Source organism: Vanacampus margaritifer, chromosome 12, assembly GCF_051991255.1.
Source record: "Vanacampus margaritifer isolate UIUO_Vmar chromosome 12, RoL_Vmar_1.0, whole genome shotgun sequence".
Lineage (NCBI taxonomy): Eukaryota > Metazoa > Chordata > Actinopteri > Syngnathiformes > Syngnathidae > Vanacampus > Vanacampus margaritifer.
Window position 1 is genome coordinate 18316273 of NC_135443.1, and position 13402 is coordinate 18329674.

A 13402-nucleotide genomic window follows, 5' to 3' on the forward strand; every position below is an offset into this window, starting at 1 on the left:
TTGTTCTACACAGTTGACAGCAGAATTCCCCTCTATCACATAAACACCGCGCCGCCCCCTCCTGGGTGCACCCGCTTCCAACCCGGGGTCAGCTTGTCATCTTGACAAGAGTGCTCCCACCATCAAGTATTCCATCCTGGACCAATTGCTGTTTTGATGCCGCTTTTATTGGAGAAAAAGAACTAATCAGCAACATACATATTTGCAAGGCTTTTGTTTGAGCGCTCCCCCTCAAACAAAGGAGTCTCCAGTGCAGATTGGGCCACAGGGGCTTCGGCAGTTTTGTTATTTTTATAGTAAAGACTGCTTTTTTCTCTCTTTTTTTAGGGGGGTGGGGAGGCCAAAAAAGCCATTAAAGGCTGCTTTCATGGCGTGGATGGATTGCAGATGTAGTGATAGGTTGTCATAATGGCATTGGGGATTGGGGGTTGTTTGTATAGGTTTTTATGGGGGGAGGGGACACGTTGTGTTAGAAAATGGGGGGGGGGGTTCTGGTTGAAATACGGGTTATTAGCCTGATTGAAATGACCTGATTCCCTGGCTGCAGCTGATGCTCAGGGTCTGTGTGTGAATTAGACTCCACGTAGGGTTGATTGGAAGTCTGACGCGTGTGTATTTTGCATGCGGCTTTCCCCATCTGTGTGGAGTGAGGTGTTAGATTCGCAGCGGGGTGCCACCACGGGACAGAATAGATGTAAAAGCAAAGCAAAACTCTTTGTGGAGAATATGTTGAACGTTGACCATTTTTCTGCCCTTTTGTCCTCGCAGAACGCTGAACAACAACAACATCAGCGGCATCCCGGTTTCCAGCTTCAACCACATGCCCAAACTGCGAACCTTGTGAGTGACACCTACTGGATTTGCTGTTTGAAATAACACCCCGTAGAGAAAGTGCTCAATTATATAGGGTCTTTTGTTCCAGACAGTGTTGAGGGGGGCAGCAGAACCACAAAAAAAAACACAACGGGGTCTGTAGCAAAGCCAGGAGCCATCATCCCTCCGCATCTAAACACAACAACTGGCCCTTATAGACGCAAATAGCCCCTGGAGCCTATTGTGTGTTGTGCAATGATGTGATTACTCAATGTAGAATTATGTACAAATGAAAACAATCATGGCAGCTAAAAGACTCTAAGCCATGTCTTGTGGTAGCCTTCCGGGCTTCTTCGCGCCCTGTGGGGTTTGCATTTTATAGCTTCTTACTATCTGTGTGTATTGTTAGCATGTGTGCACATGGATGCATGCTCCAAACACCAGCACAAGCTATTCTCGACAAATGCAGCATTCCAGGAATGCCATGTTTGGACTGTCGGGTTTTGGAGGCTCTTCTGCCGACTTTACTATCATTCATGTAGCGTATTATTTAGTGAGTTTTTGCCGCGGCGGTTGCTTATAATGAGCTCGAGGACAGAACAGACACGTTTGTGCTATTTGTGTCTTCACTCGCTGTCAAGTTGACTGGAATTGAGAACATCTTCAAATGACTCAGCTTCTTTCTTTTTTTGTTTGTTTTACAGCCGTCTCCACTCCAACAATCTCAACTGTGACTGTCATCTGGCCTGGTTGGCCCAGTGGCTCCGGCAGCGGCCTACCATTGGTCTGTTCACTCAGTGCACGGCACCGCCCGAGCTGAAAGGTCTCAATGTGGCAGAGGTTCAGAAACACGAATTCAGCTGCTCGGGTAAGAGCTCCACGTGTAACAAATACCACAAACATTTTGTATTGTTTTAGGAGTAAACACCAACATTTGAAGACGGCTAAATGATAGCGCTACACCAGCTTTTGTGTTCCTCTGGTATAGGATGACCAGATTTTCAAAATTGAAAACTGGGACATTACAATTTCGCTGAAAATCAAATATACAATAAATTCTCACCAGGTACTATTTATAGTCAATATGGTGACAGGTGGTTGTGTTATTACTTAGCTAATGCTAAATGCTATCTTGGTTGACAGTTCAACGGTGCAGCTTGTGTTAGGTCTGACCGGCGTGTAGGACTACATTTCTCATGATTCTTAGACGAAAACATGCGTGCTAGTGATTAGATGCGGATGAAGATGAGATCACAAATGTAAATGTGAAAGTAAATAGGAAGGACTTAAAAGTTAAATTCCTTTTTAACTGGTTTGTTTTATGAATTGCTATGGTGACTGTGTGGTTGACATATTCATGGTCAACACAATTGGCTTGCTGACTGGACTTTAAAAAAATAAATACAAATGGAATGCCGGCACGGGACCTGTGTAAAAACGGGACCAACAAAGGGCCTGGCGAAATCCGGCAGGACTTGGTACTTAGGGCTCAAAACCGGTAGTGTCACGGTGAAACTGAGACGCCTGGTCACCTTACCCTGGTGCTCTCTGACCACTTAACAGTAGAAATTAGTTCAAAGTTTTGGGATTTCTTTCCCAGTTAGTTGGAGTCAAAATGTCGCCTTCCTTTAGAATTTTAAAACAAAGATGTCAAAAAAAATTCCACTATTTTGCAAATCTTCAAGTCGTTCAATAAGCATATGTTTAAAAAAAAAAATCAACAAAGTTAAGAGTTGCCGTTTGTATGTTTTTGAGTGAAAATGAAAATTAATATTGGCTCAAAATATCGGTTACCCGCCTACTTGACTACTAATAATCGCTATTGGCCCTGAAAAAAAGCATGTTGTTCAAATCAGAGTTCCAGCAGTTTTATTCATTCCATACTCAGTGCTACTCTTCTAACACAGCAAAAGGGAACATGTGCATGAGGTTATCATATCAGGACAATGCAAAAAGGCGAATGAGAACCTCCACTCCCCCACAAGGCCATCTCACTACAACACCAGCTGTGATGGTTGCCCCCCCCCCCCCCCCACACACACACACATCTCTTTCAGTCAGTCACTCTCCATGGGTTGTGATTTTTATGCAGCCATACAGCATGACAGCACGGACCATTAACTATTCCTCGCCCGGGGAAAGTGACTCAAAGCGTGGGAGTGGAAGCCTCGGAGATAGGAAAAGCGGGTAGGGACTGTCGGAACGACAGATAAGGGTGCAGAAAGTTTAGGCTGCGCTTCATGGGAAGCTACAGTTCCCATTCACGACATGATTAGTTGCCCGTGAGTTTCAATAGCTAACAATCACGATTCCCACCCCCGCACAAAAAAAAACAAAACAAAACAGGATGGTTGTACATGAATGCAGCATATACGGACGGTAGAGTCCTGAAATTACAGTATACAAAATACGTGAATGAACAATTGACCACAAGTTGAACTCCCTGTGAAGGACTCATTAGGCGACTTGCTTGCTGGCATTCACGCACACGAACACGCCCACGCCACATATTTTTTGTATTTTCATGTGCAGCAATGTGTGTGTGTGTGTGTGTGTGTGTGTGTGTGTGTGTGTGTGTGTGTGCGTGTGTGTGTGTGCGTGTGTGTGCGCGCGCTGTGACCAGGCCAGGCCACCTGCGGGGGATTTGGGGCAGGGTGGCGCAGAGTTGAGGAGAAAGGAGGATGGAGACGAAGTAAAAAAAGATGGAAGAATCAGGGCGCGCATGTTTTTGGTTTGGCCGCGCCTTTCCGACATGTCGTCATTCCCTTTCAGCTGGAAAGGCCTTCCAATGTTGTGCATAATGAGTGTCAATTTTACTACTTCACACTTATCATTTGAGTTGTCCTTTGATGTGTTTTATATATTCAAATCTGTGTCTCATTTTCAGTTTAAAAATAAAAAGGATTTTTGCCATAAAACAAACAGTCAATCAATACAAAATCTGTTTCAGCTCCACATTCTTAAAAAAAATTATAATAATAAGAAGCTGTAAATTATGTGTACGGCACAACTTCAATTTTCTCAATCTACTGTAAATTCAGCACAGTTTTACAATCAGTGAAAACAAAGTTGAAAATCATGTGGGATCATAGCGGGTTACTTGACAAAAAAGATAATGGCTTTTCCATAAGAAACAATAATCAAATTGAGGATATATTGTCCAGTATGGAGTACATGGGGAATGTAATAAATCACATAAATTGATAAATGAATGTGAGAACTCAAAGTGAATTTCATAGAAGACGAATGGCTTGTAGCCAGTGATAATATTATCGTTTGGATGATGACAGGAGCAAGTTTCAATCTAAAAACAACCGGCAATGCAAATGGGAGCTGTAGTGGAGCATGTGTGTGTGAGCGTGTGTGCAAATAACACACAGGAGCTGGAACTGGAATACGGTGGCCGGGAAAAGTCTCGAATGGGGAAAACAGACCTTGTGCGAGCGCACGATGACATCAAAAAGCTTCGCTTCAAGTCTACCTGTCAGGGAGCTGTCATTGCTCACGCTGCTCCAGCTGCGCTTTGCACTCTCCCTGATCCCAGGCCTGTCAAATGTGGCGTGTTCCATCAGATGGGAGTTCTGCTCTGGCCTACACCTGATCCCAGATCTGTCAAGCCTCCGACATGCCGAGATCACACGGCCTCAGATCAGCCTGTGTTGAATCCGTGTCAACACAGTGTTCGTTGTCCTGTTTACCTCATTCTCCAGTCTCACACTGGCCACAATTTTGGGTACACAATTTAACGGGATGCATGAGTAGAACTATGTGAAAATTGTAACCATTTTATAAATGACACATGTAAATATTGGGAAGAACTTCACCACGCTATACTTGAATTTCAACAGAAAACCGGCTAACTCCGTTTTTGTCATTTATGGCTTCTAGACAATAGCTGCCACTAAAAGTTAGCTGCAATAGTGGTCCAAACAGTCTTCAAAGCTAGAAATAGTAAGTTTTTGGGCCACTAGATTATTTATTTATTTATTTATTTATTAATTCATCCATTCATTCATTCAAATTCATCTTGTGTGTTCTATACAAAGTATTTTATGAAGAAATGGAAAAAGAGTGACGAAAATGGCCATATGTTCAAGCAATTTTAAGGAAAAATGCTATATTGAGATATATAGGTCTTCCTTTAACATGATCTGACATAATTTTATGTATCAAAGGTGGTATTGGTATTAGGTATCGGTGCTTACTCAAGAATTGAGTGCTAGTACTGGTATGGGTCTGGAAAAAAGTGGTACTGAATTATTCATATTTCTTAAAACGACAGTCCACTGGAAATCCATTGCTAACCAAAAGAGCAGCACCAATCAATACACTTAAGCAATTTGATGGATGGATAAACTCCAGTTTAATATTCTTTAACGACAGTAGAGCGCTAGTTCTATGTCTTTAACTTCCACCACCCTTCGCTTTCAGTTAGTAACATGTCACCCCACTATCTGAGAGATCGTAAGATGATGAAATATTAATCGTTTGAAACCCAGATTAGTAATGCTGTGTAAATGAGCCCATTTAAAAGTCTGTTTTATTCATTCTATCTGGGTTAGGCTTACATCCACACATCTTGTACTCGTTTACGCACACTCACACGCAGCTGTAGCAGCGGTGGAGGCGCCAGCTCTTCAACGCTTCACTGGCAGCTATTTGAACAGGTACCAGGAGACCGCGTGATGGCTTGATGTACTCTGTATGCAAATTGAAAAGTTGAAGTGTTAAATAAAAGAGTGACAGTGTTGGTGGGGGGCTAGTGTTACTGAATGCGCACCTACGCCATCCACCAGGGAGAGCCGACTCATGAGGAACATTTGAGGAGAGATCAATGCGTATTATTGGAGGCCTTCAGTCATCTGCGCAATTATATTATTCATGTCTTGCTTGCTCACATCACGCGGCGCCTTCCCTTTGACAGATAACCCAGTTTCTTGTTCATTGATTCTCAAGGATGTACAACTTTAGCATAACGTCAAGTTTATTTCTTGTTCTCAATGTCATAAGTGTTCATCTGCTATTTAGTTCACAAGGCGCACACTGACAAGTGTGGCTTTCCAATCCTGCAGCTTTATACTTAACTTCTTTTGTTTCCAGGTCATCAGGATTCCTCAAGTCCACAACCGTGCAACACAGGTGGAGGTTCCTGTCCTGCCATGTGTACATGCAGCAACAACATCGTGGACTGTAGAGGAAAAGGGCTGACTGACATCCCAGCCAACCTGCCAGACAGCATGGCCGAAATGTAAGCATCACCAAACTAAACCATTGAGATCCATCTTTAAGATACCAAACACAGAATTTTATTGCAAACCACTTTTCCTGTCCTTGCTGCTCAGCACAATATTGATAATATACCAACAATAAATAAAGCTGAAAATCCGAGTCAACACCAGTAAGTAATTAATAAAGTATGTCACTCAAGGTTCCAGTTTGTTTAGTGTTACGTTTATTTTTGACGGTGAATAATGTTTTATAAATAAACATCTCATGAGGTTTAAAGGACACTATATTGCTGAATGGAATGGGCAGCGTGCTGGACATTTCACACTAATAATGCTATAACCTGGCACGAAAACATTATCATTTGCATTACAAGATCAAAGTATATCTCTTTACATAATATTTACTGAATTCAAATGGGGACAGAGTAGGTTGACAACTTTACATTGGAAGCTAAATTGAAGGTGAGCTGGATCAATAAGGTACATCCTGGTCCAACAACCAATCATGTTTTAGCTTCAGAAAACAGGTGAGCAGTGATTGCTTGTTGCCTAAGTGACTCTGATGTCATTTTCAGTTAGCAGAAAGTGGCAAAATGGCCGCCCCCGAGATGGATAAAAACGGGTGGATTTTGCTTCATAACTCATATTGGACAAACACAACATTAATCAAAATGTCGTGTTTAGACTAGTGCCGCTGCGTAGAACAAATTTTGGGTTGACTTCCTCTTTCAAACATTTCTTGACAATAATATGTTATATGTGACCTCACTAATCTAAACACGACGTTCTGATTAATATTACATTTGTGGAATATAAATTATGCCGGAAAATCTTTATCCATCTCAGGGGGCGGCCATTTTGCCACTTGCTGTCGACTGAAGATGACATCAATGTTACTCAGGTCTCAGGTAACAACCAATCACAGCTCATCTTCAGAAAACAGGTGAGCTGTGATTGGTCGTGATTGGTCGCTTAACTCATTTTCAACTAACGCAATATTAACCAGAATACCATATTTAGACCAGTGGGGCTGCATAGAACAGGTTATTGTTTTGGGTTGACTTCCTCTTTAAGGCTGTCAAAAGCACTGACATACAGTAGCCAGTTCGTCCACATCCAGTTACCAACCTTGCTGAAAGGTATTTGATTTAAGACAGTTATGACATTTACTGCAATAACAATTTGGTTTTTTTTGTGCCCAAACTTAACCAAACCAAAAACACCATAGGTCCATTTTTGAAAGGTCATGGTCACCCTCACTGCCTGCAGTCTGTACCACAGTCTCAGCCAAAGCTTGTGGTGTAAACAGTCCAGTGAGAAAAACAAGAATGCGACATAAATAAATATGGAATTCTACATTATCTGTACTGAATTAATCATGTGCACCCCAGAAAAGTGATGTTGTTTATATTATTCCTTGGGAGTTTCTCTTGACTTGAACAAAGTGATGGATTCCAGCGTAAAGAAAGCTGCGGCTCTATGTGCACTGAAGCATAGCGATGCAGGGCATGTGTTGCCATGTGCACAATAAAGACATGCATGCACTTCTTTATGCATGCTTACATGTGCACTTGAAAGCTTGGAATGATTTAAAACACACATCTATAATGTACGCATATTGTTTTTTCTCTGCTGTTTCTCGCCATGCATCACCTGCTGCAAACAAAGATACGTGTCCATTTACACTTGGACAAGACGCAGCAAAGGCGGAGACTTTGTGCTCTTATCAGCTCAGATGGCTGTGAAGCGCAGGCAAACACTTTGCTAGTTTATCGGTCCGTCCACATCTGTCTGAGCATTAACTATTTACAGCCCGCGTGCTACTGCCTCTGTAATTCTCGGGAATGCGGGATTTAAGTTTTCAAGGTAGTGGTTTTGCTCTTTATTGTGGGGGTTAATACCCATTTGTGAAATCCTCATGAAACTCAGTGATTTATGAATAGAGGGGAAGCCGACATCCGCAATGCAAAGGCGACATAGCAAATTTCTAGGTCTCCTCTTCCCTATGGGGTCTGTTTATAAATACCCGGCAAGCATGGAAGCCCCCAACAACCCTGACCCATTTCTTGTCCGCTGGTGTGCTGGATTTCCTAATTTGGACGTGTAGTTCACACTCGCATGACCACCCACAAAGTCTTCTCATGGCATTGGCATAACTTTTCATTGTTTGACTTCTCCATTTTGTTCAGGCTATGGCAGCCCGTTACAACATTCTAATAAGGAAGGGTCTCCTAGTGCAAACTGTCTTTGAGGACAAGTTGCTGCACTAATGCTGGCTGGCTGCACATCCTTACATTTGGTTTTCCCAAATTAAGTTATTTTTATTTTATTGCTTTTCCTTAAAAATGGCAATAATTCAAAATTCTGGCCAATGCAACAGATACAATACAAGTACTAGTAGTATGTTTTCTTCAACAATGAACAACTTTCACACATATATTCACTTTGCTTCATAATTGCTTTTCCCCACAATTAGACATTTTCCACAAGAAAAAAAACCTCATTAAGCTTAATGGAGATCATTTTAAAATCACCTCAAATTCATCACTTCTCAACTGAATGAACTATTCTAATTTCAGAAAATTATTGTTTTTAAAGAATTCCACATTGCCACAAGATAATTCCAGATTCACTGTAGAAATTCAAACTTTAAGAATCACCTCCAAATCAACTTTTATTTGAAGAATTCCACATTTTTCACACAAAAATTGTCAAACCAATGTAATTACAGAATAAGACACACCAACCCTACTGAGGATTTTGCATTAGTTAGTTTACAATATGTTGAACTATCAGTAATCACTTGGTGGTGTATTGTGGGCAACTACTTTCAGGTATGCTTTTTAAAAGACTTAGTTACCTGCTTGAAATATGCTCAAAACGTCATACATTTGATTGAAGTGGCTTTAAAAAGAGCTCCTAAAACATCTTCAATTTGACATTCATAAGCCCCAACATTCCCCGTAATGGAGAACAGAGACATCTGAATGCTAGCTTTCCCCATGCACACTAGAGTTGTCCGCATAGCAGATCAAGACATTTTAAAAGGTCTCCCTACCCTTCACATCTAATTGGTACTAAACCACGGCCCCTCCAATAAACTCTGATTCATCTTTTACAAGACCATTGGTGAAAAACGCTCCTACATCATCCCCATTCGATCGTTCCCAGCGATGCCTTACCTCTTCCTCTCCTTCTTTACTGTACTTTTCAGTTTGCCAAATCACCGCAGAACCATACAGATTGACAATGAAGAACGAGAGAGAAAAAAGGGGAAGGGTGAGCTGTGATTGGGGGCGCAGTAATTTGGTGCAGCGGGTTTGATCTGTGCTTGAAGTTCATTATAAAATCAGTTTCAATTACAGGAAAGGCACACCGCTGTGTATCAAGGCTTGCCCGATGCCTTGTTAATGAGGCACTCATATACACACACACATTCATTATGTGAAGAAGAAGAAAAAACTACAGAACCTATGCCCTGCTCTCCCCTAATGAATGGCGGTGTTTATAGCTGTGGGGATGTGAGCTGGTTTCTTGGGAGAACAACTCCAGTCAGCCCAAACACCAACCACATCAGATTATTATGCACCACGTTCGGCCATGATTGAACTCCCCCTTGCCTTTCCCCTGCCGTGACTTTCAAACTCGTAAAGAAAATGCTATATCCCCCCTAATGAAAGCCATGCTCGGACTTTAATGAAAAGGATCAAAAGCATTGATTGTGTTGACACTGGCCTGCAAACACACACGCACATAAGCGGACAGACTGACAGATTGGATGGCAAGCATTGATTGAAGGCAGCACTGAGGGATTGTTTGGTTTTCTCTATCAGTTGCTGCAACTCCTCTGCTGATTGGGGGATTTAGTGACTTGCACGTATTGATCTGTAAGGAGTGACAAGGAAAAAAAACTTGAGGCACACTTGGTGACTGTGTCAGAGCAGCGAAACGAGCTTGTTGCTAAGAAAAAACACAAAAGCCACATTGGCCCGGCACTCGGCCGCTTTGTGAGGGCGAAGGAACCGCAGCGCCGTCACTTTGCGGCGAAATCACAGACACATCGGGACAAGCAGACTAAAACAGACCGCGAGAGCACGGCCACCGCAGGAATCTGTGGTCTGGAATCACTGCCATCCCAAGAATGTCAATTGCGCCGCTATATCGCCCCATATGTGGAGGACGGACGCCTTGCTCTGAGGGGGGCAGACTCCAGATTGAACATTTTCTGAAGTTGTGCAGCAGCGGTTTATGTTTCGCAAAAACACTCGGCCCATAAACATAGCAACGCAAGCCCTCAAAGGCATGTAATAAATCATAAATGTCTGTAATTGAATGATTAAATCGTGTGGAAATGTTCTCGCTCTGAGAGCAAGCCCCTCATTTAAGAGGTTGTGGTTACAACTATCATCAATAATTTGCAGGTTTTAAATGATCCCCATTTCCTTGTGGTGACAAATAGCTTTTAACGATCTTCACTATCTTAGCATCCATAGCGCTGGCCTTGCTTTTGCTCTTGTGCAGCGGGCTTCTCGGTGGCTGGACGACCAGACAGAACCCCAGGTGGCTCCAGACGGGCCCCGCTAAGCCTTGTTAAGGAGACTTTTAAAAGCTGTCAACTGACCTGCAGATAAACAGCCCTCTGCCAGTCACACCGGGGGGAATTGCTCTGGGACCAACTCAAGTAGGGGCTTGAAACGCGCTGGACATGCACACCCACACTAATGGCCTCTGGTGCTGCCTGCTCCCTTGCGACCATCTGACACTGATTAGGCCTCCAAATGACCGAGCTAATGTTTTCATTGTCTGCGTGGCGAAATCTTGACCAACTTTCCTGAAAATGACTCGGGTTTCACCTCACTGGGGTCGTTATTGTTGTCAGGGTTTTCATATGAGATTATAAGTGCTGGAAACTCTTTCATCAAGAAGAAATATGACGGTAATTTGAAGGCCTTCGCAGATCCTGTTCCGCGGAATACTAGAATTCACAATGTTTATTGGGTTTCAGGATGTTATGACTCCAACATGCCTGCACCTATTACAGCTGGAGAATAGATCTCCCCCAACATAATCAGACCAATCCCACAGAAGTGGAGGACTCAAGTCACATGACATGACTCAAGTCAGACTTAAGTCGCCAATTTTAGGACTTGGGACTGGATTATGCTGCTGATAAAATCGTTAACAATTGGGCGTGTGCATCTTTCCACAAAAGATTATTTAAGATGGTTTTTGATACAATTAATGGGCAGTTCCATTCGGAAGTGAAACGATTTGATTTGGTTTGATTCAGTGAGATTGTGATTTGATTCGATTTGGTACAGCTCAATTTGAGAGGCTATGTTGAACTTGTCAGTACTGCAAAAGTGCTGTTTCCTTCTAAGATACATCTCTCCAATAATTGACAATTTGGTATATTTTTAAGTGGAACGATTCGATTCGGTTTCGATGCACTTGAGTTCACACCGGTTTTGTTACACCCATAGTGACAATATAACAGCAGTATGGAAGGTTTGCAAATCAAAGACAAGTAACTGTAAAGTTCAGATGGGAACTTACCCTGGTTCGTTTATCTTTGATGCTCGCTATACGAATAATAACCAGGAGACTGCATATTCTCAATTGAACTATTTACTGGATGCCAGAAAGACACATATGCGTAAGAAGGTCTAATCTATTCAAAATAGTCTCTACTCTTACACTGTCTTGTCCGCCCACCCACACGGGAGACAGCTCATGCCCATGTGAAAATGTGTGACCTGATGTTCACAACTGGTTTCAACTGGACAAATGTGCCAGAGTGCAGATAGATAGAAAGGTGCCAGGTCAGGACAGGTCAAAGCTACACAACGGCAAAGGAAGCAAGTTTACGTCCATCGAGCTGGGTCCTTCTCAGTCCGTGTATTTTTACGAGCCTTTGCCTAGCTATGCTAGCTAGACACTATAAAACCCACAAAGACAGGGAACTTCACAGCTTGGCTCACCAATATTTGGTCAAGCCTTAACCAAGCTGCATGTCGGCTATGCGTTCAGTTTGAGAAGACAGTGAAGTACTAGAAAATACAGACACTGGTTTGAGACCATTGAAAAACTACATGAATATTGTGCATATATGACTGAACAAGACTGCTTGAATTAATTATGACTTACTTTCCCCAAGTTGTCTTGCTTGAATTTTAGTGGAGACGTGACCTGCTTGATTTTTGCAACAGTAACTTGTGACTTGAGACTTACATATACGACTTACCCACCTCTCATAGTTCAGATGTGAAAAAGTAGTTTTGGTTTTTGGTTTACTAGTTGTGTCTTCTTTCCTCCCTAGACGTCTGGAGCAGAATGGGATTAAGGCAGTTCCTACAGGAGCCTTCTCTCCCTACAAGAAACTGCGCAGGATGTAAGTACACCAACACGCTTACACTCATGCAGGACGGACATCAAGAGGCTGCAGGCAGGCTGTCTTTTCTGTCCGTTGCCAACAGAACACGAATCATTTATTTTGTCTGCGCCCAGAGAACACATTCTCAGAGTCAGAGCGGCGTGCAGCAGCCGTTCAGATGCTACACAGTCATAATAACAGCTCTCATCTTTACGAAGCTGTTGGCTGGTATTCCCCTGGCGAGTGCCACTCCGGCCCCTTGTGGGGAGTGTTGCGCCTTGCGTGGGCAAAACATAAACTGTGGCCGGTCGGCACGACGAAGGGCACTGAGAGTGTGCTGGAACAAATCGGCTGAGGCTTGGCTGTCGGGCGGGAGTGAGAACAGCGACAGACCGGTAGTTGAGCTGTCCCGTCAGTCAGCCGCAGTCCGTAACGCCAGCGGGCCTGACCGACATAGCTGCAAGTGAAGCGGAGAAGAGCGGAAGGTCAGGGAGTTTGTATGCCCAGCTTTAAGGCTGCCTCTCTGTATCCAACCATTCCTTTTCTAAGGCCAGCAGACTGGAGCAGGAGAAAAAAGGTCTGCCTTTGTTTTGGGGCAAAAACAAACATTTTATTCAGAAAACTCAAGTGGACTGAACTGGACATGGTTGGGTAAAGTGAAACCACTCTGTTCTCTTTATTAAATGACTGCCCATTCAATGTCCCCATGTATCTTTTATTGTAAATCTGGAGTTGTTTTTTTATGTGTATAACTACAGTTCCTTATAGAGAAGCAGAGTAACATTTACTGTATACAATCAGCAAAAAGACGTTTAGCTTCTTCCATGTGGTCTTGCCAAACAGACACAACCCGCTGCTGATTCTGCATTTAGCATCAACTGTGCCTTGCGGTATGTCTATGTTGATGCTCCGCGCTTGCGTTGATTCAGCTGGCCGCATGCCCTCCATGGACTCCCTCAGTATACGCACGATTTAGACAGCACCTATA

The 13402-nt window shown here is 43.0% G+C and overlaps 1 protein-coding gene across 7 annotated transcripts in view; it reads left to right on the top strand.

Annotated features, from left to right (window-relative positions):
* slit1a (slit homolog 1a (Drosophila)) overlaps positions 1-13402 on the top strand; it is a 132035-nt gene that overhangs the window by 77350 nt on the left and 41283 nt on the right. For all 7 annotated transcript variants that reach the window (XM_077582292.1, XM_077582295.1, XM_077582296.1 and 4 more), the window contains exons 7-10: positions 769-840; positions 1518-1681; positions 5914-6061; positions 12361-12432. In XM_077582292.1, the coding sequence (XP_077438418.1) occupies positions 769-840; positions 1518-1681; positions 5914-6061; positions 12361-12432 (456 nt within the window). The remainder of the gene's footprint in view (positions 1-768; positions 841-1517; positions 1682-5913; positions 6062-12360; positions 12433-13402) is intronic.